This window comes from Alosa alosa, chromosome 14 (genome assembly GCF_017589495.1).
Source record: "Alosa alosa isolate M-15738 ecotype Scorff River chromosome 14, AALO_Geno_1.1, whole genome shotgun sequence".
In the NCBI taxonomy this organism is placed as follows: domain Eukaryota; kingdom Metazoa; phylum Chordata; class Actinopteri; order Clupeiformes; family Clupeidae; genus Alosa; species Alosa alosa.
The window spans coordinates 4,965,601-4,990,653 of NC_063202.1; the positions used below are offsets into that span (position 1 = coordinate 4,965,601).

A 25,053-nucleotide genomic window follows, 5' to 3' on the forward strand; every position below is an offset into this window, starting at 1 on the left:
TAGTAGAAGTATATACCCTTCCCCAAAGACAACCCCTAAACTCTCAACATGTCATTGAGGTGCAAAGAATTCATCTTGTGCATCTGAAATGTTCAAAATTCTAATGCTAAAGTGTCAAAAGACATTGTGGATGCTCCTCCTGATCATGCTCCTGATACAGCATAACAAACATGCAAGATAGTGAAAGGACATTTACAATGTCTTTGTTGTTTGGCTCCTAATACCAATTACAGTTTCCTTGATTGCTTAAATAAGATCACCTAGCATGGTTTCACCAGACTCACTATTTTGTTTTACCTTGTGGAGAGTCTGAGTACTCTTCATTGGGAAATGTTTTGTATTGGGCGTAGACTTTGCGTGAACTTTTAAATGACTGGTCCAACCTAACCAGTCACACTGATCAGGGATTCCTAACGTTAGCCTACTTCTTTCTTTGCCTAACCTTTACTAACTGATAATAAACTAGTCAGGAAACAATGTATTTACTTTTGCGGTATAGATTTACACATTCTTCTGACTGCAATGTTGACATGCGCAGGCGTTGCTGCTACAGTTTACCACCTCCACTTTTGATTTTGAAACTAAGGTCATCCCCTCTCGTCGTGGATTGGCCCACCATCCGGAGAAGGTAAACACATTGAGAGGCAAGACTAGTATCTCAGTGAAATGAAAATGAGTGAAGATACCAGGCAGGCAGGGTCAGGCTAATTATTACCAGGCTTATGAATTATACATTTAAAATTGTAACACCATGTACCAAAGGAGGAAGTAACGTTAGGAATCCCTGATTGATTAGGCTGGACCAATGATTCAAACTTAACACAAAGTTACCATGCTAGTGTTGGAAACGTATCCCAATTGTGAGTTTCCAGACTCAAGTTTTAACCAGGCTATCCATTTATAGCAATCTGTCTGCTCTTATTGTTCAGTCAGAATGATGAGTGACTTCAGCTGACTAGTACTCATTCACACTTTCCCCTGTGCTGCTAATATGATTACACCAAAATGATGTTAGTTGAGCATTTGTGCCAGTGAAAATTGGGATCTAGTGATTTTAGTGAGGCATAATTTAAAGAAATGCACTTTATCAGTCGAGAAAAAAACTGTAAATGACACACATACGTGTTTGAGTGACTATATTTGTCAATAAAATCAGTCTGTTTGCTGCCATGATAAAAAAAAAAAATTCTGGGCAGTGCAGTGCATACTTGTAGTATTAGATTATGGTGTATGATGTATTATAGTAATACAGAGATGGGATGAATAAAGAGACCAAACAGTACGGTAGTACGGTACTGAAAGAAAAGGAAATACTGTTAATCATAATGACAATCACAACAATTGGATCTGCTGTGGTATGATGCCCTTCCCCTGGGGGGTTCCTGTTGTCTTCTATGTAATCCTTAAGGTGTCCAGAACATGTGAATTGCTGTCCTACTTCATACTGGCCCCATTGTAGAGTTTGTGTGGGAGTGCATGGTGAATACTTCACTTGGGGGTAAAAAAAGTGCTTATGGCTCAGTCAACTTTGAGTTCTCTCCTGAGGAAATGGCGTCTTCTCTGGCTGATCAGATGCCTCATGTTTATAAAAAGACCTACAGGATTAAACAGGTCATAGACTATTCAATATTGTCTCTCACACACTAAAACACACAACCGATCGAATCACAATACAACGTTCTACTACAACTAAAGGGATTACATAATTTATGGCTAATTGTGCCTATAGGACTTAAAAATTAAAATTGACATTATCAATCTAAAACAAATCACAGACAATAAGCATACCAAACCAGAGTTAAATTATCTGTATGGAAACATAATGAAATCGGCTTGGGTCCTTACCCAGAAACATGACAAATAAATATAGTTTGAGTGTGAGGGAGAAGCTGATGGACTGGCCAAGGGCTGCAGGTAAAGGAATACTGTACAGACCCGACGCATCAAAAAGGCTCAGAGACTGCACCACAGCCACAGCTGGAGAGAGAGAAAGAGAGAGAGAGAGAGAGGAATGCAATTAACTAATAATAAACTGATAAACAAAGAAAAGATCCAATGTGTGGAGACGCCTTTATGAAATTAATGGCAATTAAAAGAGCGCCTGCATGTTGAAACACAACCATAATAGAGATGGTAAGTGTCTGCTCACCTTCTGCTACAGTGCCCAGTGGGTATAGTAATGTCCAGACGGTGTACCTGAGCCAGGTGAGCAATCTCCACTCCAGGCCAATGCTGGCCAGCATATAAAATGGGTACCTGTGAAACAGTAGACACGTTTGTCACGATATGTCAAGCAAATACATACTGATTAAATCCAGCAGTTTTGCCCACCTGAAGATCTCAATGGTGCTCCACAGGTAGAAGACAAAGAACACCACAACACGGTTCTGCATTTCGGCCAGGCTTCCAAAAATGACAAACAGTATGACATTCCTGCCCATCACCTGACACATTACAGTAAAAAGAGAGAAGCAAGAAAAGGCTCTTAGAGTAATGGTCTCCATTTTCACCCACAGAAGAACTGACCTGGCCGTGCACTTAACCACACTCTACTGTACGCTCCATTAGACATACATTAATGTTACATGATCTTTACACAGTCCAAGGGGAGCCACCATCTGCCCTTAAAGGGGAAGCACACCCAGATGATGAAGCTTCAGGCAATCAACAGCCACATTCATGCCAGCAGAAAAGGATGGATTTTTTTTCATGGAGCATAAGATACAATTATTTGCTAATTCCTCTGCTTATGTGGGTTCAAAGAGCTGGTCTGACAAATAAGATTAGCTGATTCAGTGAGTAGCCTATAGTGGAATTCAACCAGCAAGACAGATAAACCAACCAGCCATTTCTATCTACCTGGACCATGGCAGGGAAGACTGCTGTGTTTACCAGCCCCAAGGCTGGGTTAATGACCTCAACCACTGCCAAAATCTGACAAATGAACATCGTAGTCCAACAGAACTTGAAGGTGTGATAAACAGACTCTGAAACAAAAGAAACATGTTTTCAGATTACCTATAACAAAACCAAAAAAATAACAAAATTGCCCACAATTGTCACACAGCCATTTGTTGAATTACTTTGCTTTAGATTTTTTCCACAAAGAGAACTTCTGAGACATGGGGGTAGCCTGTCACATAGCTTACCTTTCCCCTCTAGAACAAGACGTGCAGTCATTTTGGAAAAGATCCACACAAAGCCCAGGAACTGAATCAGGTTATAGGTGAAAAGGTAGATCTTCATAAGGATTGCCATGACTGGAGAAAGGTGTGAAGTATCTTAATAACTATCCACAGCCTAATCAAAAAAGCAGTGGTATAATAAGCGTGCAGGGTAGAGTAGAGTAGTGTCAGTGAACAAATACAATGTAAAGTAGGCAAAACAGTCTATGGCGAAAAGACGGTCATGCACTTACCATCCCGAGTCACAGGCTCTGGGCTATTTCGAGTCATCTCCTGAAACACAGCAGTCCGTTTTTACAACAATTACACCACTCAGTTTATCTGTATTAGAAATCCCAATGACACAGGAACAAATACTGAAACTGCGCAAATTCATCAGCGAATGTAAACTAACGTGGAACGTAGGGTTAGGTAGGCTATAGAAATTAATATTTTGACAGGCATACCGCAATTGATGGCGTGTCAATTTCACTCCCTTACAGGACTGGATCCAGCAGCCACAAACTACCTGAAAACTATTCCTAATTTGATGATACTGAAAAAAGAACAAAGCAAGGCGATAAGTAAATTGACATTTCAATAAAAGCCAACGAGGACAAACTTTTCATTTGTGATGTGCATAACGTTGCAGTAGGCTATGCATACCTACCTCTTCACTAGTAAAACCAAATTAAAGACGCAAAAAATACTTCTGAATCACCCATGATAAGCTCGTTGCAGTGACCGTGAGGGGTAAATACCAGCTCTCCTTGTTTAGATGGGCACTGATCTGAAGAAAACAGAAAACACGCTTCGACCAGAAATGGTCTTTGTCAGAAGGAAGGGCGGAAGCTGGCATGCATGAATCCAGCGTGCGCGTACCCCCAGGTTGCTGCGTGCTCGGCCACTTTCAAAACACAAAATAACAGAAGGGTGGAGAATAGGTGGGAAAGCATTTCGAACATACTATGTAGGTGGAAATTAAGTAGGCAAATACGGCTCATATTACATATTTCCTGATCTAACTGATTTTTTTTGTTTTTAATTTAAAATGATCAAAAATGTAGATAAAACATATCAATGACAGGTCACAGACAGAAAATTGTTTTTAAATGACATTTATTTAAATAGGACATCTTTTGTTTGTAAGAATGGTTATTAGAACACATGAAAGCGACAGTCTCTGATCTCTCTCATATCAGAGAAAGGATTCTCTATGATATTTAGAGTTCACACTTTGGTGAGATCTTAACTCTCAATGGCAGAGCCAGCACAGTAAGCCTAACTTCCCCCAATCCAGAGATTCAGTGCAATGGGGTAGCCATCCCAGGATACTCACAAACACAAACCATAGCAACTGGCATGGTATTTTTTTCAGAGCAGGGCCCAGTATGCGGTTCTAGGGTATGTGATGAAAATGGGCAAAAAAAAAAAAAAAAGATCAAACCACCACATCAGTCACATCTGTACTTCTCAGAGGCTTCTCAAAATCTGAGTACGTAGTCTACAGCGGCCAACTGCTGAGGACAGCATTAATGGAGATTTGACGTAATACCATAGACACGGAAAACCCTGCAAGAAATACTAGATTCATGTTACACATTGCAACCTGCTTCCGCTGTGTTGACCCTCCTTCACATCTCAGTTCTGTAAACAAAACTTTTGCAATATTCTGGACACACAGAGTAACAAGTCTGCAAGAATGTTAGGGGCTGCCCAATGTCTAAAGCATCGATGAAGAGGCCTACTTCACACAAGAATGCCAGGACAAGGGTAGCCAAACAAGACTTTTACCAGCCCTGTGCAAGACTGCTATGCATGAACATGACTGATGTAAAAGACTATTGTCTTGCACAATATGACACAGAGAACTGGCAGCAGGAGGGCCATCTCAGAGAAGACTGATGTTTAGTGTTCTGATGAAGTCTGCAGTGAGGAGGATGGAAGGCCATCATTCAGTCATGTGTCACCCTTGCGGTAGCTCAATAGCTGACACTCACCACTAGAGCTTTCAGTGCTACATCCCCACACTTGAACAAGGTGCATACAAAAGACAAAGAATACAAGAAACAAAACAAAAGGGGAAAAAGTACTTGAGACACGTCTTGCGAGAGTGAATGTCACTCAATTTGGCTCTCAGGGTACACTTGGTAGTGTATGACACTTGACCACCCCTGCGAGACAAAAGAAATCAAAAATGGAGGGCTGGCTTACAGTAAACAGAGGGGATAGGACCGAGACATGGGCTGGGGAAGGAGCCAGATGGGGTCCACACAGGCAGGCAGGCTGGATGGATTGGTTGGCTGGATGTTAGTCTCAGTGTAGGAGCTAATGTTACGTGTTAGCACACGCAGCTAAGGTTAAGGCTAGAATTCGCCCTGATAGCCTGGTGTTTAAGCACAGTTTTTGTGTGCAAGTTTTTTTTTTTCTACCATGTTTCAGGATGTTATCCGTCCACATTAAAAAAAGATGGAAGGGGAAAAAGTAAACTAAAATCTGCATGTATACCCATTTCAAATAACTAAAATGAATAAAAATGTCTGAAATTGAAACTGAAACTAAAGGACCCTACCCCCCTCGAAAGAAAATGCAAATGCATGCCACTCCATGTTCCATGCATGTACTCTATTTACAGTTTGAAAAATACAGACTTCCTTTTCCTACAGACCTCACACACTTCCTATATAGGTTGACTTGTACAATCAGCAAGTCCACATTCTGCACCCCCAAAAACAGGCCAACAACACACACAAACACACTCATGGCTCGGACAGGTTAAGCTGTGCCTAAAAACAAGCCATTCCGCCACGTCGGGCGTTCCGAGTAAAACTTTTTGCTGGGGAAAGAAAAGTATAAATCTAAAACAAACTCACAGAAAAAAAAGTGCAGAGAGGAGAAAAATATGTAGGGCTTCACCCCTCTCCACAATAAACTCTGCTGCAAACAATACTGCTGTGGGATGGTTTGAATTATTCTATTATTTATTTGGGTAAAAATGATTTAATTTAAATAAAAAAAAAGGTTAAGAGATAAGTAGTAAGATTGAGATGCCAAGAGGAGGCCCGTCAGCAAGGGGACGCCGGGGCCACAGTGCTGCTGCTGCTGATGCTGCGGCCACGCTTTGAAATGGGTTTTCCGGAAAGTTCTCCACCAACGGCCATGCCACCCTCAGTCCTCTATGTATTCCCACAGGTCCTTCTCATAGCCCTCGTGCACGTGCTGCAGCAGCACTCGCCGTCGACTCTCACAGTATCTGCAGGAGGGATGGAGGGAGAGATAAAGGAAGACAAAGGAGGTGTGTGTGGGGGGCAAAACAGGAGACCAGAAGGACAGACGGTGAAGTTAAGATTTCAATCAAACTGTACAGTACGAACTGCTCCCTCAAATGCTGAGCCAAGTTGGGTCCTCACCTGTACTTATCTTGAACCTTCTGTTTGATGTCCTGCAACGAGTCCTGGGAAATATCTCGCTCCAGGTATCCAGACAGAACCTCTGTAGCATTCTCCAGATCAGCCTGATTGTTCTGAGAAAGAAGCAAAGTGATTCCTTTATCTTCTGATGAATTCCATTTTTATCTGGCTCGACTAATCTACTGGTAATATTGACAATTTTAACATAGTCAGAACCACTGCCGTATCGGTAACCAATTGTACTTTTAAATTGGTTAGAAACAGGTAGACCAGAGTGAAAAAAAAAAAGAAATAAATAGACCACAGAGTGACTATTAAACACAATGTCATGTGCTTTTCAGCATTCATCATGCCACAATTTGATGAATAATATGTGTTAATATGCGACACTGCCTGTATTGAGACAATGCACACATGTCTCCTCCTGGTATAAGGTGTGTAGCAGCTGCTAGCCTGCCTTTGTTTGCCCTGGCCCCCCCTCACCTCGAAAATGATGGACTGGTTGTTCTTCTTGAGGTAGAAAGCGAAGACGTAAGTGAACATGAGCGTGGAGCGGCACTGGCACAGCACGTCCACGGCCTTCTTGAGGAACTGCACCTCGATCCAGGACATGTTGTGCTGCTGCATCTCCTCCATCTTCTGCTTGACCTGGGCGTAGAGCTTGTGCTCGAAGCGCAGGCTCTGCATGTGGTTCATGTAGCGGTTGCAGTAGAAGAGGTACCGCTGGAGGGCCGCCCGTGAGCGCTGCACCACACACAACTGGGTTTACATTCCAGCATGAGTCTGCGCGCTACATGCACACATGCAACACTACACACACACACTCTCTCTCTCTCTCTCACACACACACACACACACACACGACTACGAACTACATAGTTGTCTGTAAATAATATCACACTCACACACACCTAGATGTGCGACACACAGAGACAATATAGAGAGACAATAGACACAGAGACAATATAGCCCAGAAGATGTCGGTGCTACCAAGAAATGTAAAGGAACTACGGTGTTTGAATAATATGTCTAATATGCACCCCATATGTTCTGCTACACTTCCGCGTTATAACAGTGGTATTGCAATCACTGTATTTGATTTTATGCAATCATACTACTGAACATTCCCACCAGTCACACAAACAAATTACATACAGTAGTGCCTAGTCTATTCAGGATGAAAACTTAGTTCACCTCTTGGGCATCTCTGGCAGCCTTGGCGTCATCCTCATTGTAGCGATTGCAGTTGTACCTAAAAAGTAAGCAGATCAGCATAAGGACTAGAGAAGTGAGGAGAACCTTCACAACTCTATGTTCAGCCCAAAAGAGCCAACACTGATTATGCCAGAGGTAAAATCCCCTCAAACCCCACCGACACAGCAATATACACTTGCAGCAAACTCTTTGGTGTCTTAGTGTAAAGACTTGAATTTGTGAGAGCAGAACACCACAGGCCAGTTGCGAGTACATGGATTAAGCCCTGGACTAAAAGACAACTTCAATGGAGATCTCCACAAAAAAGCCTCAGGCTAGGCTCCCTCCATGTAGGAGATGAGCGACATAGTAGTGTTTGATACACAATTCACCAGAAGGGTGCATCCTTACACAAAAGGAGTTTCTTACCAGGCAGAGCCATGGGGCTCCCAGGGGCCGAGACACACCCAGCAGAACTCCGCCTTGCAGTTTTGGTTCCGGCACACCATGTGGTTGCAGCCCCCGTCCTTCTCTATGGTCACATGACACTTGGGACATTCCTGCACAAATGAGGAGACCGGTGAACATATACACTGTACCACCTGCTGGTCGAAACTGCCAGATGCTTCTAAAGCATAACAACTGGCTCCTTTCTCCTTCCTGCCTAAATTACTATTTACTTTCCAATGAGCACAAGTATTGATGTAGTTCATGAGCCAGAGGCCCATTTTGGGCCAATCAGTGCTAACTGAGGGCACCAAACATTATTGTTATTTTCTGATGTATATATGTGTCCAACACAAACATGCATTATGGATTTCTGTGACTCATAGCTGAAGCTTAGCAGAGCACTCAATATACAGGTAGCCATACAACCGATTTACCTAGGCCCACCCAATGTACTGTATTATGCATGGGCAGCAAAGGGAGGGAAAAATCAATGGGTCAAAAATCTATGTTAGTTCACATCTTGTGCGTGAAGCCTGCGCCCCCAAGACTACCAGACTCACCAACAGCTTCATACACCAAGCTGTAAGGATGCTGAACTCTCCCCTCCTCTCCCCCTCCACCCTCAGCTACATAACATCCTGGACATTGGACCCACAATGGTCTGCACTACTCCACCTGCACACTTGAACACTTGCACACTTGTACACTTTACAACTTGGTGTTGTTGTCCTGAAAACACAACACTTGCTGCTCTTACATAACTTGCAACCACTATGCCACTTTCTTTATTATTTAGGTCAAACAGTATTTTATAGTATTTTACAGTATTTGCACTAGTATTTTATTGACTGTCTATGCACAATTTCAACAAAATTTTGCTGCTCTTATTTTTTTATTATTATTATTATTATTATTATTATATGTGCCCTCTTATTTACTTATTTACTTACTTTTTTGTTTACTTGAATGTTATGTTTGTCTGTGGACTTAAAATTGGTCAAATATGTCTTGTCTTCACCGTGGGATAGTGAGAAACGTAATTTCGATCTCTTTGTATGTCTGGAACATGTGAAGAAATTGACAATAAAGCTGACTTTGACTTTGATCTTGAGGGTATATGCTTTCAGACAATATATGGTTTAGGTGGTTTAATTATTTTCCCTTCATGGTACAGCCCAAAATGTATCAGCCATACACTTGATTTATGAATACCCAATGTGTTATGTATGGGCAGCATACTAACGAGGACGGTGGGACATGTCTCATGACATGCCATGTTAGCATATAACCTCAGGGTGAGATCTATCAGAAAATTTATGGTTTGGGTAGTTAAACCACTTTTCCCTTAATGGCACTGACGCAAAGGTATCAGCCATATACCCATTTGACTTATACCCTATGTATTGTGGACAGGCAGCAACGTAAAGGGGAGGGTGAAAAATGCCTGTTAGATCACATCCTGAGGGTATATGCTTTCAGAAAATATATGGTTTAGGTGGTTGAATCAGTTTTCCCTAAATGGTATAGCCCAAAAAGGGATCAGCCATATACTCTATTTACCAATACCCAATATAGTATGCATGAGTAGCATACTAATAGTGAGGGTGGGACATGTCTCATGTCATCTTAGATCACATCCTTAGATCACAATCTTTCAGAAAATATGGTTTATATATGGTTTTCCCTTTATGGTACAGACCAAAATATATTAGGTGTACACCTTCACCTAAATCCATAAAATCCAATTCATTTCAATGGGAAATTTACTTAAGAGGCTGTAGAAATCTTCAGCTGTTAGTTTAGAAAGTCCATCACAGTAATGAAGTATAATGGAAGATGAGCATGTGAATGCATACCTTTGTGTTTGCTGCAATCCAGTTGGATGTTTCACTGTCATCATCGCACTTCTTGATCCATTTCCTCAACCACTAGAGAAAACACAAACAGTTTTGCACCACTGAATGAATAAAACAATCTATTCCAAATGTAAAAATCTTTCCGTTTCAGAGTGCTCCTGTAGCAGAGTACCCCCTGTGATCCCCCACAAACACACACGCACACACATCCTTCATTCTGCGTGTCGTGTGAAGAACACGTGAGATCAGAGTGAGTGTGCTGGTGCCTGGAGGAAGAGTGCTAATGAGAGTTTAGCCCAGCCTGGGGCTGCCTAATGAGGCCTCCTGCTGAGGAGCCAGGAGGTGCTTCAGAGGGGAGATCGGATCGCCACCAAAGCAACATCTGCCCTCATTTCCACCCACTTGGCTCAAACACACACAGGTTGCTGATTCTCCTCATCTGCTACTTCAACTCAATTACTACAGTGAGCAATACCTGGTTTCTATAAATGGGGAATCTACACACACACACACACACTACTTCCAGGATTCCAATCTTCCAAGATTTCATATTTATTTGAACCAATCCAGTATCTGAATTCTGCCAAGTGCTTTCCAAATCTCCACAATCAATCACCAATGAATATAAAGACTGTTGTAACATACCTTGCACTTCACTGGGTCATGCCAGTTTTCTCCACAGTTGAAGCTGGTTGTAAAGAACAGCTTTGTTAATACAGTATGATCAAATGCAAGGCAGAGGGGTCACTTGGACAAGACATACATAGGGATATTATGAGTATATTATGAGTGTGTATATGTGTGTGTGTGTGTTTCTGTGTGTGCGGGGGGTTGGTGGTCAGATATGGGTGGATTTGCAAGGTACTAACCAGAACTGCCGGCCGCACTTGCAGCGAACAGGTTTGGCATCAGGGTACTGGACTTTAACCACATGGTGGCAGTCAGGCGCAGGGCACCACTTTAACAGTCTATTGCACTGAGGGAGAAAGAGAGATGGGACACAAGACTAAATGGTCATTATAAAGTGAATTATAATGAAAAACAAAGCGCTGAGAAGGAATATTTCACTGCAATGCCTCATTTTTAAAAAACAAACCACGTGTCGTGACAGCACATTTTCAAGTGAAATGTCTTACATGTCTTCTAAACTCTGAATGCATTAAGGAGTGAGTGAGTACTATTAGAGCAACATCACTTTGGAATTTTATTGTGGCTTCAATATGGAGAGTGGCGATTGCTTACCTCTACAAAACTATTTGTGATTAAATGCTGGTACTTCAACTTCACCTTTGAGTCTGTGATAAGTCGCCTGGTAAAAAGACACAGATGTCTTCACCAAAAAGTTTGTTTCAAGGAAAACTAAAATAATTCCATACTGCAGAGGTAAACCCCCAATATTTGAACAAAATATTAAAATGATTTGATTTATTTTAAACCCAGGTATGGAAAAAAAACATATGCCACAAAAAGTACTGGTCAGGTCTTTAAACACAACCTAACATCTGCAGCTACTATATAGTTGTGAACTACTACAGAGACTTTCTAATGAGGAAACGCAGCACTCACAGAATCTCCCATGTATGGGGTTAGTTCATAACACCAACATGGCAGTCGTGTACACATATTCCGCCCCTTCCTTCGCCAAAAATTGACATGCGAATACACCATGTCAATGCCATGTGGTATGTTGTGAATACATCGTGCCAATCATGTGTTCGCAGCTGGAGCGAGGTTGGTATCGTGAAGCCTTGCGCACGCGCAGTTCTGCCCGAAATAAATGACCGATAAGTGCATAAAAAGCGTTGAAATATCTCCGCCGAGTGGAGGGGCCTTTGGCTACTAGCAGCAAGCAAGAATAAAAGTCTCTGTAGAGTTCACATATTGATGATGAATAAAATATTCCTGAATGAACGAAGACAGCAGTCTCACAGGAATACTCACATGACTGTGTTGTCATCTACTAAAATATCACAGCTGTGCGCAGGACAGGAGATGGTCTGTAAACAGAACAAAAATTCTGCATTACTTAAAGAGGTAGACACAGGGTGTGTGTGTGTGTGTGTGTGTGTGGTGTACTTGTGTCCTTGAATTTCCCCTTTGGGATCAATAAAGTATCTATCTATCTATCTATCTATCTATCTATCTATCTATCTATCTATCTATCATGCTGTAACTTCTGAGACGGGGAAACATGTGTGTCGCATGTCCATTCTGAGTTGTGGATGAGCAGAGCTCAAAGTTACCAGTAGACGTCAGTGACATGTATGATGTATGTATGTATGTATGTATGTATGTGTGTGTGTGTGTGTGTGTGTGTGTGTGTATAGCAGTGAGAAAGATAAAGAGGGTGGTAAACACACCTGTCCCATCCCTTCTTCTATGATTTTGGTGGTCAGGTAGTCGCCCCAGCACTGCATACAGAACTTGTGCCCACACTCCAGCCCAGTAAAGTACTAAGAAAGGAAAACAGACAAAGGAATCAACATCACCAATCCGCCCTTCACAATGTACCTTCTGATGATCTGTGGGTCTGATAATCATTCATGTCCGATTATGACCATCATGTCTGATGATCATTAAATGTCTTCTGATGACCAGTCATGTCTGGTCAGTGACATTAAAGTATATAATGAAACACATTGTACTGAATCATTCAAAATAAGCTACTCCGATGGGAGAAGCTACCAGTACACATACACACACACACACACACACACACACACACACACGCACACACTCACACTAAAATGTCAAATGCTTAGACACAGAATGCCAGAATAAAAAAAATAAAAAACCTAATGCTTAAAACCTTACACAATAGATCGCAAAGCCTTTTACTTCTGCAATAACAGCTGCTCGAAAGCAACACCTAAAGAAACTGTTGATAAGCATTTTTAAATGGAGATTGAAAGATGGCTTATTTACTGTACATGCTTTGTAAAAAAAAAAAAAAAAACCATGTCTGATAGGAGGACATGGGAGAGAGGTGAAGCTGGACCAGAGTAGGAGTTGGACCAGAGAAAAGGAGAAGTAAGTTTGGAGGGGAGTAACAATGTGTGGTGGTGTTCAGAGGAGAATAGAAGCTGTTGTCATTGACGAAATATAGAACAGGGTTATGCACTTTTGTCCCTCCTGTATTTTATTTTGAGACTTTTGGAACCAGAGATAATTTATGTCAGATATCACTGGCAGCAATTTTATGTTGCTATTAAAGTAAGTATAGGTAAAAGTTTGCAGTTGTAAGATACTGCAAAGATTTTACTGCAGCATTTTGGTCATTTTATTTTTTCTACTGCACATTCTAAGAGAAGAAGACTCCGCCATTAATGCCGCATTTGATACACAACCAAAAAGAGAGGGGTACAGTTAAAAACAATGGATGTGCATTCTGTGCAGGTTCCTGTAGTATTGAAACTACAAAAGCAATGCCATCAAATGTTCATATTTCAAGAGCTGGTGTGCAGTGATTGACTAGTGTTTTGACTGATTTGACATTAAATGAGGTTCACCGTGACTTGATAAAGTTAAAGCATATAAAGGGTAGCTTTCTGTGTTTTAAAATTTAGACTTAGTATTTCATGAACAAAAATAGGGCTGGGACAATATTTTTAATTTTACACCTTCAGTGTTTTTTCCATACGTTCCAGACTAATCTGTGGCTGGGCACCACGAAATCAAAACCAGCCACCACACATTGATGTTCTATGTTGTAGGCCTACTATTTAAATTAAAGATAAGATAAAATAATTTCATTGAGCTGCACTTTTTACTCACACAGCCTTTCCTCGCCCCGCCCGCTCTCTCTCGTAACGAGCCCGTTGCTCCTCCTCTGCATGTGCATTTAACAAAATATTCACGATTGTTGTTGCCACATAAAAGCACTGCATAGAACACAGTGGGCTAAATTGCTTTTAAATCCGCTTAGCATCGTGACCATGCTGCGCAAATTTGTTCAAAACTGCTGCATTAAGGTAAAGTAAACTCTGCTAAGGTCTTCCCACACAAACGTCTTAAAATGACAGGCACTCAATTAGACATACACTAGCCTACTGAACTTTATTGAATGCTACCTCTGACTAAGAATGCATTGCAATGAAGAGGAGTACATTTTTATAAGAGTCTTTCTGATCAAAACCAAAATCCCTCCTTTGCAATGAATATTGATATGCATTCTTTCCATTTTAAGATTTTTTTGTTGGCTGCCTGTTGCACTACTTCGTTGGAGTGAGAATGCCTTCAGGTCATTCCACGCCAACTCAGCCACCCATGTACATGACACCTCCCAGATTTTGCTGAAAAGCGGTGAATATATGCCTTATGTTACCAAACAAAGGAATCTGAAGTTTCAGGTCAATATCGCAAACGGTTTGCCTGTGTCGTCCATTTGAATTTTGGGTGCCACGGCCCTAATTGACACATTGGAATTTCACATTTCATCTTTTGCCATTTTTGGAAGCCCATAATGTCTGTTCTAATAGTGGTAGAGGGCTGGGAAACTGGTGTGGTAGTTCATTGTAGCCTGTACTACACAATTCTGGTGGCAGAATCGACATTCCTTACTGTTTGGGTGAGAGGTAGGTCACCAAAGTCCTAAAAAATGTCGGCATGTGTGAATTTCCACTTTTTGGGTGGCCCTAGCACCACAATTGGGGCAGCCGTGGCCTACTGGTTAGTGCTTCGACCTTGTAACCGAAGGATTGCCGGTTCGAACCCCGAACAGTAGGCACAGCTGAAGTGCCCTTGAGCAAGGCACCTAACCCCTCACTGCTCCACGAGCGCCGCTGTAGCAGGCAGCTCACTGCGTCGGGATTAGTGTGTGCTTCACCTCACTGTGTGTTCACTGTGTGCTGTATGTGTTTCACTAATTCGCGGATTGGGATAAATGCAGAGACCAAATTTCCCTCACGGGATCAAAAGAGTTATATACTTATACTTATACAATTAATGATCATATTTATTCTAAACAGGATTATTTGTTATATGTGGGAACCTTGCTCTTGCCAAAATTAATTTGAAGGGTATGGTACCACTGGTGGGGGTTTTATTGGGGTCCAAAAACCCTCTCCAGCAGAGGTGACTCTTTTGGAACCCCAAATTTGGACCCCCAAATGACCATGTGGGCACTTGATGATCCTAACGGGATTTATACCAGATAAAGATACATATTTGTTCTTTCTTTTAATGAAATAACATTTTTGACTATGAAGCTCCATAATATGAATTTTATTCTTCATAATGCATAATGCACAAGAATGCTATTAGAACAGACGTTATGGGCTTCCAAAAATGGCAAAAGATGAAATGTGAAATTTCAATGTGTCAATTAGGGCCGTGGCACCCGAAATTCAAGTCATACTTTAGCGTCCACTTGGTGATAAATGATTCCCAGATGGTAATTCCTAAGGTTAATGGGGAGTGGCATAGAAACGAACCGAGTTTGGGTAGGTGAGAAAACAGATTTGGCAGGGCATGTCCTGGGCAGAGGACCTGGTACTCATCGGCCGCGTCCGGGACTTCTTACTGGGGTTGATGACATGGCACTCAGAGAAGAGCTTATCCAGGTTGCCATCAAAGTACCTGCAACAAACAACAACCAGCTCATAGGTCAGTCAGAAAAAAAAAGGTCTCTATGGGGAAAGACCATGTTCAGGATTGTTCTTGAACAATTTTAAACACACCCCTACTGCAAATACACTTTCTGAACAAGATGTTTCAAACTGCTACAACATAGCAGATAGGTCCAAGATCTAGTTCATGGAGAAGAGTATAGCCTACCTTTCCATAAGCTTCTCTTTGTCCCAGTTGAAGTGACTGAGAAGTATTCTGGTGATTGTGGCAGGGTTCTGAAACAGAGTAGCAGCTATCAGGAGCAGATTATATCAGTACATTGACAGAATACCAGCCATGTGCCCATTGTATAAACTACTGCTTAACCAATCACGTTTCATACTTTCAGAGAGGCCACTACATCATGAAAATCAACAAGAAACTGGCTAACTTCAGTGCTTGTTTTCACATCACAGGCAAAAGCCTCATGCATGGCCATCTTCACCTCCAACGTTGCCTTGGACACCCTTCACACATTCTTTTACATCTTTAGTGTAGTACCAGTACTGCCTGACTGACCGAGGCAGCATGCTGCTGATTCTGCCGCCGCAGGCCGGTACGCAGTGGTATCCCTGCTCCTGCTCCACACAGTCTGCTCTGCATGTTCTCTGCAGAGCTCCTGAGAGGATAGCAGCTGAGACTTCAAAAGGGAGATTTGAGTTAAGAATAGCACTGTGTGGCTGCATCCCTGACAGACTCGTGTTTATGTTATTCCGTGTGCCAACTGCCAAAGCATTGCATAAATCGGTTGGCCTTGTTTTCATGGCTGCCCTCAGACAAGCTGAGGTTCAGCGCAATTATAACATATGTGAGTATGAGCCCCGCCATACGAATGGTAGAGTTACTCAGAAAATGTTCCGCTCAACCTTGAGCGATGCAGTACAAGGCTCAGGCTAAAGCAAGGACATCTGCTGCTATATCAATTAGAAGGCATCCCAGTTACTCTATTGTGTGGTGTGTTTTTTTTTTATTTCTGATGATCTAGTGGTAATACTCCCTACACTGGTCAGAGCAATATGACCTCAATATGTTGAATATTTAAAAGCAAAGTCATGTCCTCACTGTAATTATTACTCTTGTATAGAAAATGATATGGGGCAGAGACCAACCCAGAACCCAGTCATTAATATCGCACTGTAAAATATTTAAACATTAACATCAGCCTTTGTTAACCATTTGTATCTAACAGGGGGGCTACACCGGGCGTGTAACTGAAACGTTCCGTTCGCGACGCGTAAAAACAATTTTAGAAGACTCTATTTTTTTCGAATGTACACTATCACCACTATCACGTCTGGTGTAGCTAGTGCCATTGATCATAGCAAAAGCTAATTGTTGCAGCAGACAACGCGAACGGAACACTACAGGTATGCATCCAGTGTAGCCACCCTGTAATAAAACAACAGGCACTACTATTCTTGCATTCATCCATATAACTGCTAGAAACAATGCTAACTTAGGTTTACCCTAAGCTCAATTCATTTGTTTGTAAATGTTCAAATGGAACATAATGTTCACTGATGACAGAAAAACTAACAGAATCTGAGCTGAGAAACTTTCAGCCCTCAGTGACGAGATTTCTTTCTGAGAGAATCCTGCTCCCAAAAAGTTATTTGCCAGAGCAATTGACAGATGTGATGTTCACCAATAAACAAACAGAAGATTATCTTCATTTCCCTCTGTTTGTGCTTGTCTGCATTACTACCATGTTAAAAAAAAGTAGAATTTTGAAGCAAGACAACTCCCAAGCAAAACAGACCACATGTCAACGTGTCATGTTTCTAGCCTACACCAAGCAGGCAAGCTGAATTTCACAATGTGTGCCAAATGAAAGAATTTAACTTAGAGAGTAACACAAGTTCTTACTTCATGGTTAAGGTCAAAGGTCATTTAACAATACTGCCTGAGGTTCCCCAGAAAATGAAAGCAAGGCTTGGCTTGTAAGAACTTATCACAAACTAGTGGGAGTTCTCTTCCAGAACTGCATTGTAGAATGATTTGCCTGCATATAGGTCTACATTGTAACATGCAAGATGTGGAGGACTGATGACTGTGTCTGATAATGCACTTCGAGGTTATCAAATCTTCCCCAGTTGGTATATCACTCAAGTTGTGACAGAAGTAAAGTTTGTTAAAATTATCAAAATCATAGATGTGAATTAATGATGCATTGAGAATCTAAACATTCCAAGAAGAGCGGCACATCTTGCCTTATGCCTGTACTGTAGCATAACATCGACTTCCAGCCTCAAACGCAGACCTTGGAGAAAGATCTGGGACTGGCTGTTGATGTTACCATTTACCAATTAGGATGAATCATGAACCAGAGTTGGCGTGTTGTCAAGGACTCTAGGTCTCTCCTGGACTATGTCAATGTCAAAAAAACATGGTGCAAACAATTTCATTACTGATAAATATTGCTGTTAATATCACCGATAACGTTAAACAAGTCAAATCGGACTTGCAACAGCATAACGTTAACGTTACCTGCTGAGTAACATTGGCTAAATACCAAGCATGAGCTAACTGATGCAGAGCAACGTTAATTTTAATTGACGTTAATTAAAATAAGCAATATCAGGCATATGTGTTAAAGTTTGCAACGTTGGGTAGCTATACAAAGTTTCTAATTAGATAACGAATACCGTGAATAGATTACCACCGATTCTAGTATGAGAGTCTTGTGCAACGTTACCCTTTGGTGGTGTTGAATAGTGTTGGTGTGTTGGCTAACGTTAAATCAGTAACGTTAGGCCCACAAACAGTTGTGTTTTTTGGATTACTAATAGTTAATTTGATGACACACACCTATGAGTGTATAGCCACATCTATACAGCGGTGGTTAAACATTTAGCATCGAAAGATTACTATGGTTATGTAGGTCATTGCAAGCTTCAAATCAGAAAATGAACCTAACATCAGCTAGCCAACTAAGTCAATGCCAGACGGCTAACATTATTTATATGTTAACTAGGTAACGTCAAAGAACTCATGAGCGATTTGTCATGAAGCACATCTAACGATAATATTTTCTGTTTCCCCCATAAACCCGTCTCGTTACACAGAAGTCAGCTTTCAATTGACATTGGTTTAACTTGTGTTACTTGACGTTGGTTAGCTAGCTGCGGCCAATAGTTAGCCAGATTCCACAGCTAAGTTAGCAGCAGATATTACCAAGGGATATTTGGTTAGCTGAACAGCATCTGCTAGATTCAAACAATGTCAACTATTCAGTTACCGTTACATTTGGCTATTTACAATAATTTTGCTTCTTTCCATTTTGTTGTCACTGGCTACTTGCATGACTTGGCAAGATAGAGATGAGGTGACTACCAAGCTATCTACCTAGCCAGGAAGCTTGTTTTTATTTCGCAACCATCGTTAGGCCTAGCAGCTTTTTACATCCTCGGTCTCTCCTACTGTTTTCACCTGCCTTAGAGAATACCTCACCTGGATGACCTCGTTGACCTCTTTGATGCACTCGACCATATGCTGGAGAATTTGTTCAGTGGTCAACACCTCAAAACGGTAGTCCTCTTCATCCTGTCCAGGCCCAAGGCCACTGCCTCCGGTTTCTCCACATTCATCTCGCTCACCACCAGCCACGACAGGATCAACCAATTCCACCTCCCCGAGATCTAGGGTGTCTTCTTCGGGTTCGTCTTCACCGCTGTCTTCGCTGCATTCCTCTTCCTCGTCGTCATATTCATAATTGTAACCCTCGTCCGAGTCCATTACTTTAGAGACTCGTATTATGTCGAGAAAATATGTTAGTAAAGGCAGTAAGTAGTGTTGTCAACGAAGTCTGACACAAAGGGTCGAAACAAATCCCAGTTCCAAATTTTCCACTGTAACGTTGGCTAGCTAACAGAATCCACATTCACAACGGTAAAAGCGCCACTGCCGCTGCTACTACATGGCCAACAAAGAGACGTATTACGTTGCTACGTCATCATAAACGAGCGAAAGGTAACCAGAGATGTTTAGTCTTTATTTAAAATAGTTTATTTGTTAGTCTCATCCAACAAATACATAAACATTTCCATTTCAGAATTATTGAAAGTGGTCTAAACTCACTCTCAAAGTTTTATGAAATCACAGTATTGTTATCATATTGACCTTTGAAGTGCACGCATTCACCAGTAGATAGCGCTAAAATAGAAGTAGCCTACAGTAGGCCCAGTTGTCTTTTTTCATTTACAATAGAATATTTTTACAATAACTGTAGCCTACATTTAAAAATATATATATATATAAATTATTGACCACGCCACACATTCAGTGAATTTAGCATTTTTCATATATTTTATTCAACTGCACTTCCATATACCAAGTACAGGCCTACCCAGGCATCAGTTGAGTTCAAAAGCTGAAGGTAGAGTTTAATAAACTGCACTCAACAAAAGAAATAAAAGAATGGAAAAGGAAAACTACCACAATTCACCACACATCCACATTGTGCAAAAAAAATAAAAAATCTGACACCAATAGATTATGACATGGCACACTGCACCACCTGGTGCTGTCCAGTGCTAACCCTTGCCAGCCTGCCAGATTGACTGAAGGACTCTTCAACAGTGACAGGCTGAATCTTTAGCAGGTGCACTCTTTGTTTGTCAAAAGTGCAGTTTGTATTCAGATTATATTTTAACAACCATCTCCACTAATCACTTGAGCAGCTCAAATGAGTGCAGATTGGAGAGATTTGGCCTTCTTTCTTTGACAGATGTCCATGTCGTGACAATTATTGATATGACTCTGATGGCCCTCCAAATCTCTGGTGCAACCTGTTGCAAACAAAGATACTTTATGCCCAGTTTTGGTGTTGTTCAATGAAAGATGTTGTTCATTAAAATTCATTGTTCATTGAAAGTTCATTGTGGGCAGCCGTGGCCTACTGGTTAGCACTTCGGACCTGTAACCGGAGGGTTGCCGGTTTGAAACCCGACCAGTAGGCACGGCTGAAGTGCCCTTGAGCAAGGCACCTAACCCCTCACTGCTCCCCCCCGAGTGCCGCTGTTGATGCAGGCAGCTCACTGCGCCGGGATTAGTGTGTGCTTCACCTCACTGTGTGTACACTGTGTGCTGTGTGTGTTTCACTAATTCACGGATTGGGATAAATGCAGAGACCAAATTTCCCTAAAAAGAGTATATATACTTAAGACAAAGAAGTTTATGATACCTACTAGAAGAGGGTCATCAGGCATTTATGATTAGGCACCTATTCAGCATATTTTGAATAATAATCATGGCCGCTTCCCTAGCGAAGCAGCAGTCATAGGTAAAGTCAGAGTTTTTTTTTTCCTGGATTTCTTATTTTTATTTTTTCTTCAGTAATTTTGTGTCGACGATTCCCGGGACACTGAAAGACCGGGCTGCACGAACCTTGGTGGGCATGTAGCCCCACAAGGATGACATGGAATCATTGATTTTCGTTTTGATCCGTCGCCCACCCACCGCACCGGGCCCCCCGAAAGGAGGGTGGGCTGGACACAGTTTTCTGTATATATCCCGAGAACCGTAGGGCCTAGGATGACCAACTTTTTTTCGTATGTTGGTCTCAAGGGGCTATGTCAACCCATCCCATATCCACTCGTTTGAGGTATAGTGCCACCTAGTTAAAAATGAAAAGGCAAAAGCGATGTGTTGTAATCACAGGTATCTTTGGCTGACAGGTTCAAAACTGCACAAAATTTGAAGTGTGGGATAGGGCTGGGACAACGCGTCGACGTAATCGATGACGTCGACGCAAAATATGAGCGTCGATTCCTCAAGCATAACATGTGATGCTAAATATTTTTAATTTTACACCTTCAGTGTTTTCCATACGTTGACTAATCTGTGAAATCAAAACCGGCCACCACACATTGATGTTCTATGTTGTAGTCTATGTAAGATAATTTCATTGAGCTGCACTTTTTACTCACACAGCCTTTCCTCGCCCCGCCCCCTCTCTCTCGTAACGAGCCCGCTGCTCCTCCTCTGCATGTGCATTTAACAAATTATTCACGATTGTTGAAGGATTGTTGTTGCCACATATAGTCCATGAGCCAGGGCCCCAAATTTGGGCTATCGGTATCATCTGGGGGGACAAATGCTATCATTGTTTTTTGGCAAGGTATACACCCCTAGTACTAGAAAAATCACGATAGCAGTGCAGGGGTGGTAGCGAAATCACTTTTTTCAGCTCATGAAGTTACTAACCCCCTAAGATAAATTCCGTTTTTGAAATCTGGTGTATATCTGATTTAGGCTCATGGTTGAGATATTGTCAATATTCTATAATATGGTGCTTGGTTTCATTTGAAAGGGGACCTTTTAGGCTTTCATTTAAGCCCAGTACTGAATTTGTCTGACAAACACAGAGGTCACATTACTTCTTTAAACCAGAAATAACACATGTTTTCTCACAATTTCCGCCTAAATTGTATGCTTTCTTTTATCCCTGTGGCATGAAAGAACACCAGGGACACACAATCCAACAGCTACAATACTCAAGGCACTCTGATGATTCAGAAAATGTATAATATGCCCATATTATTTATTTGTGAGAGCCTTAAATTAGACTTGTGCAACCAGCACAAGTCTTCAAAATAGAACAGAGCGAATAGAATGGACAAATAGGATGGAGCCCTATTAGTTGTAAAAGTCAATAAGGAAACAGGTTGTAAAGTGAATATATTGAATTAATCAAAAGACTGCTGGTTTGTATGTTGATATATTATTTTATTATCTAATCATCATCATTTTCCATGTTGTCCTCGTCTTCATCTGAACTTTCTACACAGGTCGCCTGGTTTTCACACTCTGTCAGTTTACACATGTCTGTGCATCTGAGGCCATTTGCAAGACAAATACATCGTGGGAGTGAACATTTTTTTGTGCAGTTGCAGGCGAGTAGATCCAGGACAGCTTCAGGTGCTGGCTGGCCTTTCTGGCCTTCCATCCAGTGCAGCACCAACTGTTCACCTTCCTCCTCTGTCTCCATCTTTCATCCTCTGCCAACAGGGCTTGGCACTTGTGGGTCCTTTTCTAAACATCTTCTCCAAATACCAGCCTGATAGTTAGCTCGCAGTGTGTGTTGCCTCAAGCTATCCTTGCACGGTGGGAATTGATGACTCTCGATTTCACCTTTCTTTGCACAGAAAAGGTGGTATCTGAGCTTGTTGATGGTGGTTGATGTTTTTGGGGCATAGAGGACACATGTAAATGCCTCCAGTCTTGTGTTTCTTTGTTGTTCATCAGGAGTGTAAGTGCCCTTGTCTTCCCTTTGCCTGCAAAAGCGCTTACAGTGTCACATCCTGTGTAGGCATGCAACCCAATGAGAGCCCTACAAGTGTCCATGCCAACAGTGACTGCAACCTTTCTGATAGCTACCAGCCTTGTACGGGTCCTTGTGCCACACTTCAGGAATAATGAGGCCTCAATCTTGTCACAGAATGCTAAAGACATGATAAAGACATCTGTGTCTTCTGAACAGATAACTATGGATTGGTATCCCTCTCTTGCAGCATGGGTGGCATGGAGAAGTAGTCGTCCATCTGCTTCTTCTTGTTGACATTGAAGAGTTGACATCTCCTCACTGTCTTGATGTGATTCTGTAACATTTGTCAATCACAGTTGCATATAGAATCTTCTTCTGTAGCTTTTCTCTGTATTCTGGCTTTCTCCATTCATTCACTATGAAGCTAATGAGACTGGTTTTGTTATTCACTTTGGTCAGGAAGCTCCTCCACTGCCTCACCATTTGTGTGCTTGTGATATCCTGCAACTCATGACCAGTCTCTTCACCCCTTAGAGATCTTTCACTATTTTTGATTGAGTTCTGCTTGTATGTGTCGAACACAACATCTATTCTTCTACTCTGACTACCTTCCCTCAGAGCCATACGCAGGATTGTTGTGGCAACATCTCTGAAAGTCACCTCATCACCGTTCACTCGTTGGACTAAGTTCATACCATCAACCACTGTTTTCTGGGTGTTTCTCCTGTAGTGCTACATTTTTCTGCAAGGCTGTTGCCAAAGTAGCTTTGTTTGTTTTTCTCAGCAGTCCATCTGGTGTGGAGAGTGCCCAAGGCAATGGACCAAGAGGATGAGAAAGGATATCCTCCATGTTAAGACTACGTGCTTGTGCCATCACTATGATGCGTCCTAACAGAGACCTGTCTGCTTTCAAGATGACTGCCCTTCCATTTGATTTCACTTCTCTCTTCTTACACATATCACTGAATGTTTTCAGCTTGTTGGTTTTCATTGGGTCGTGGAATTTCTTTGCTGGTGTTTCTTTGTCTAGTCTCTCATCCTTAAAGTTTGCATAGCATTGCTCACCAATCTCATATGCTCTCATCAGGTCGGAGGCAATGTCTTTGGGAGCTGTCTTTGCCGTAGAGATGCTAATGAGGTCCCGCTTCTCTGCAAATAAGAATATATTTTATTGTCACCATACTATTTTGTACAACAAAATTGAGTGCTCACAGTCCGTGTTTACAGTACATTTTATGGCAGCATTTAATGTGACTACTGCTGTTGTGTATAAACTGTGTTTTGTCTGTTTGTGCATGTTTTGATTGATATATACCGTCAAATGGGTTTATCCATCCTTGTATGAGGCTAACCACTGCTGAAACTGCTTCCTCATCTTTCTGGATTCTTGGTGACTGTAGCTCTGAATGAGAAAGCTGTGATTTGTTACCTTGTAGCATCTCCCTTAACTGTCCTAGGAATGCACTGCGGTGCTCAGCTGCAGCTTTCAGGCTAAACCGTGATGTGCCTCCAGGAGTCTGTGTGTCTTTATTCACTGTGACTTCAATAGCCTGATCTACAGGAATCCTCCCAAATATGTTGTTATTTGACAGCTGCACTGAGAACTGGCCTGCCTTGAAGGCCTCATACACAGAAGGATACTTCTTTTGGAGGTTGGTCATCTGAGCAAAGTAAGGGGACAGGTACCTGAGAGATGAGAGAGAGATTGATTTGAATATTTTGGCTAGCAATCTTTACTAATTAAATCGATGCAGAATAAACAAACATACAGAAATGCATAAGAAATGTACCTGGCATAATTCATCTTATCGTAGGCAAAGCACCATGGGATCATGGTTCTTATAGCGTGGAGGTGCAACTCCCGAGTCCCCCTCACGAGACGCACGCAGAAGGCCAAGTACTACATCCTCTACCATGTCAATGATGACATCCAGAATCCAGAGAGCTCTCCATTGTTGTGACGGAGGTGTTCTAGAAAGTCTGTCCACAGGGTTTTCAGCTCAGCGGAGAGTGGACAGAGAGAGAGAGAGAGAGATCATGCCAAACAACATATTAATTCATTCAGGGTAGCTTCATATTATAGCCATGTAACTTACTGGGTGGTTTTT

General features: G+C 41.8%; 3 protein-coding genes across 5 annotated transcripts; all 3 read right to left on the reverse strand.

Annotated features, from left to right (window-relative positions):
• Positions 1–1,121: 1,121 nt before the first annotated feature.
• LOC125306843 (very-long-chain (3R)-3-hydroxyacyl-CoA dehydratase-like) lies at positions 1,122–4,082 on the reverse strand. 2 transcript variants are annotated; one of them, XM_048262411.1, is made up of 9 exons: positions 3,835–4,082; positions 3,632–3,720; positions 3,419–3,458; positions 3,150–3,260; positions 2,860–2,987; positions 2,332–2,444; positions 2,150–2,256; positions 1,846–1,977; positions 1,122–1,595 (listed from the first exon to the last, which is right to left on the reverse strand). In XM_048262411.1, the coding sequence occupies exons 3-9, from the start codon at positions 3,453–3,455 to the stop codon at positions 1,519–1,521; spliced, it is 705 nt and encodes a 234-aa protein (XP_048118368.1). In that variant the 5' UTR covers positions 3,456–3,458; positions 3,632–3,720; positions 3,835–4,082; the 3' UTR covers positions 1,122–1,518. The 2 variants fall into 2 exon arrangements, with proteins under 2 accessions (XP_048118368.1, XP_048118369.1); XM_048262412.1 differs by having other exon boundaries at positions 3,150–3,300; positions 3,835–4,079.
• A 184-nt stretch (positions 4,083–4,266) lies between these two features.
• Positions 4,267–19,622, reverse strand: LOC125306844 (E3 ubiquitin-protein ligase arih1). 2 transcript variants are annotated; one of them, XM_048262414.1, is made up of 14 exons: positions 19,132–19,622; positions 15,850–15,917; positions 15,507–15,651; positions 12,435–12,527; positions 12,016–12,071; positions 11,317–11,383; positions 10,944–11,050; positions 10,720–10,762; positions 10,075–10,146; positions 8,198–8,328; positions 7,769–7,826; positions 7,058–7,333; positions 6,575–6,687; positions 4,267–6,417 (listed from the first exon to the last, which is right to left on the reverse strand). In XM_048262414.1, exons 1-14 carry the CDS (start codon positions 19,414–19,416, stop codon positions 6,333–6,335), a joined length of 1,599 nt encoding a protein of 532 aa, XP_048118371.1. In that variant the 5' UTR covers positions 19,417–19,622; the 3' UTR covers positions 4,267–6,332. The 2 variants fall into 2 exon arrangements, with proteins under 2 accessions (XP_048118371.1, XP_048118372.1); XM_048262415.1 differs by having other exon boundaries at positions 7,058–7,318; positions 19,132–19,620.
• Positions 19,623–22,118: 2,496 nt separating this feature from the next.
• Positions 22,119–25,029, reverse strand: LOC125307364. Its single transcript, XM_048263299.1, has 3 exons — positions 24,736–25,029; positions 24,261–24,631; positions 22,119–24,094 (listed from the first exon to the last, which is right to left on the reverse strand). The coding sequence occupies exons 1-3, from the start codon at positions 24,777–24,779 to the stop codon at positions 23,643–23,645; spliced, it is 867 nt and encodes a 288-aa protein (XP_048119256.1). The 5' UTR covers positions 24,780–25,029; the 3' UTR covers positions 22,119–23,642.
• Between the last annotated feature and the right edge of the window lie 24 nt (positions 25,030–25,053).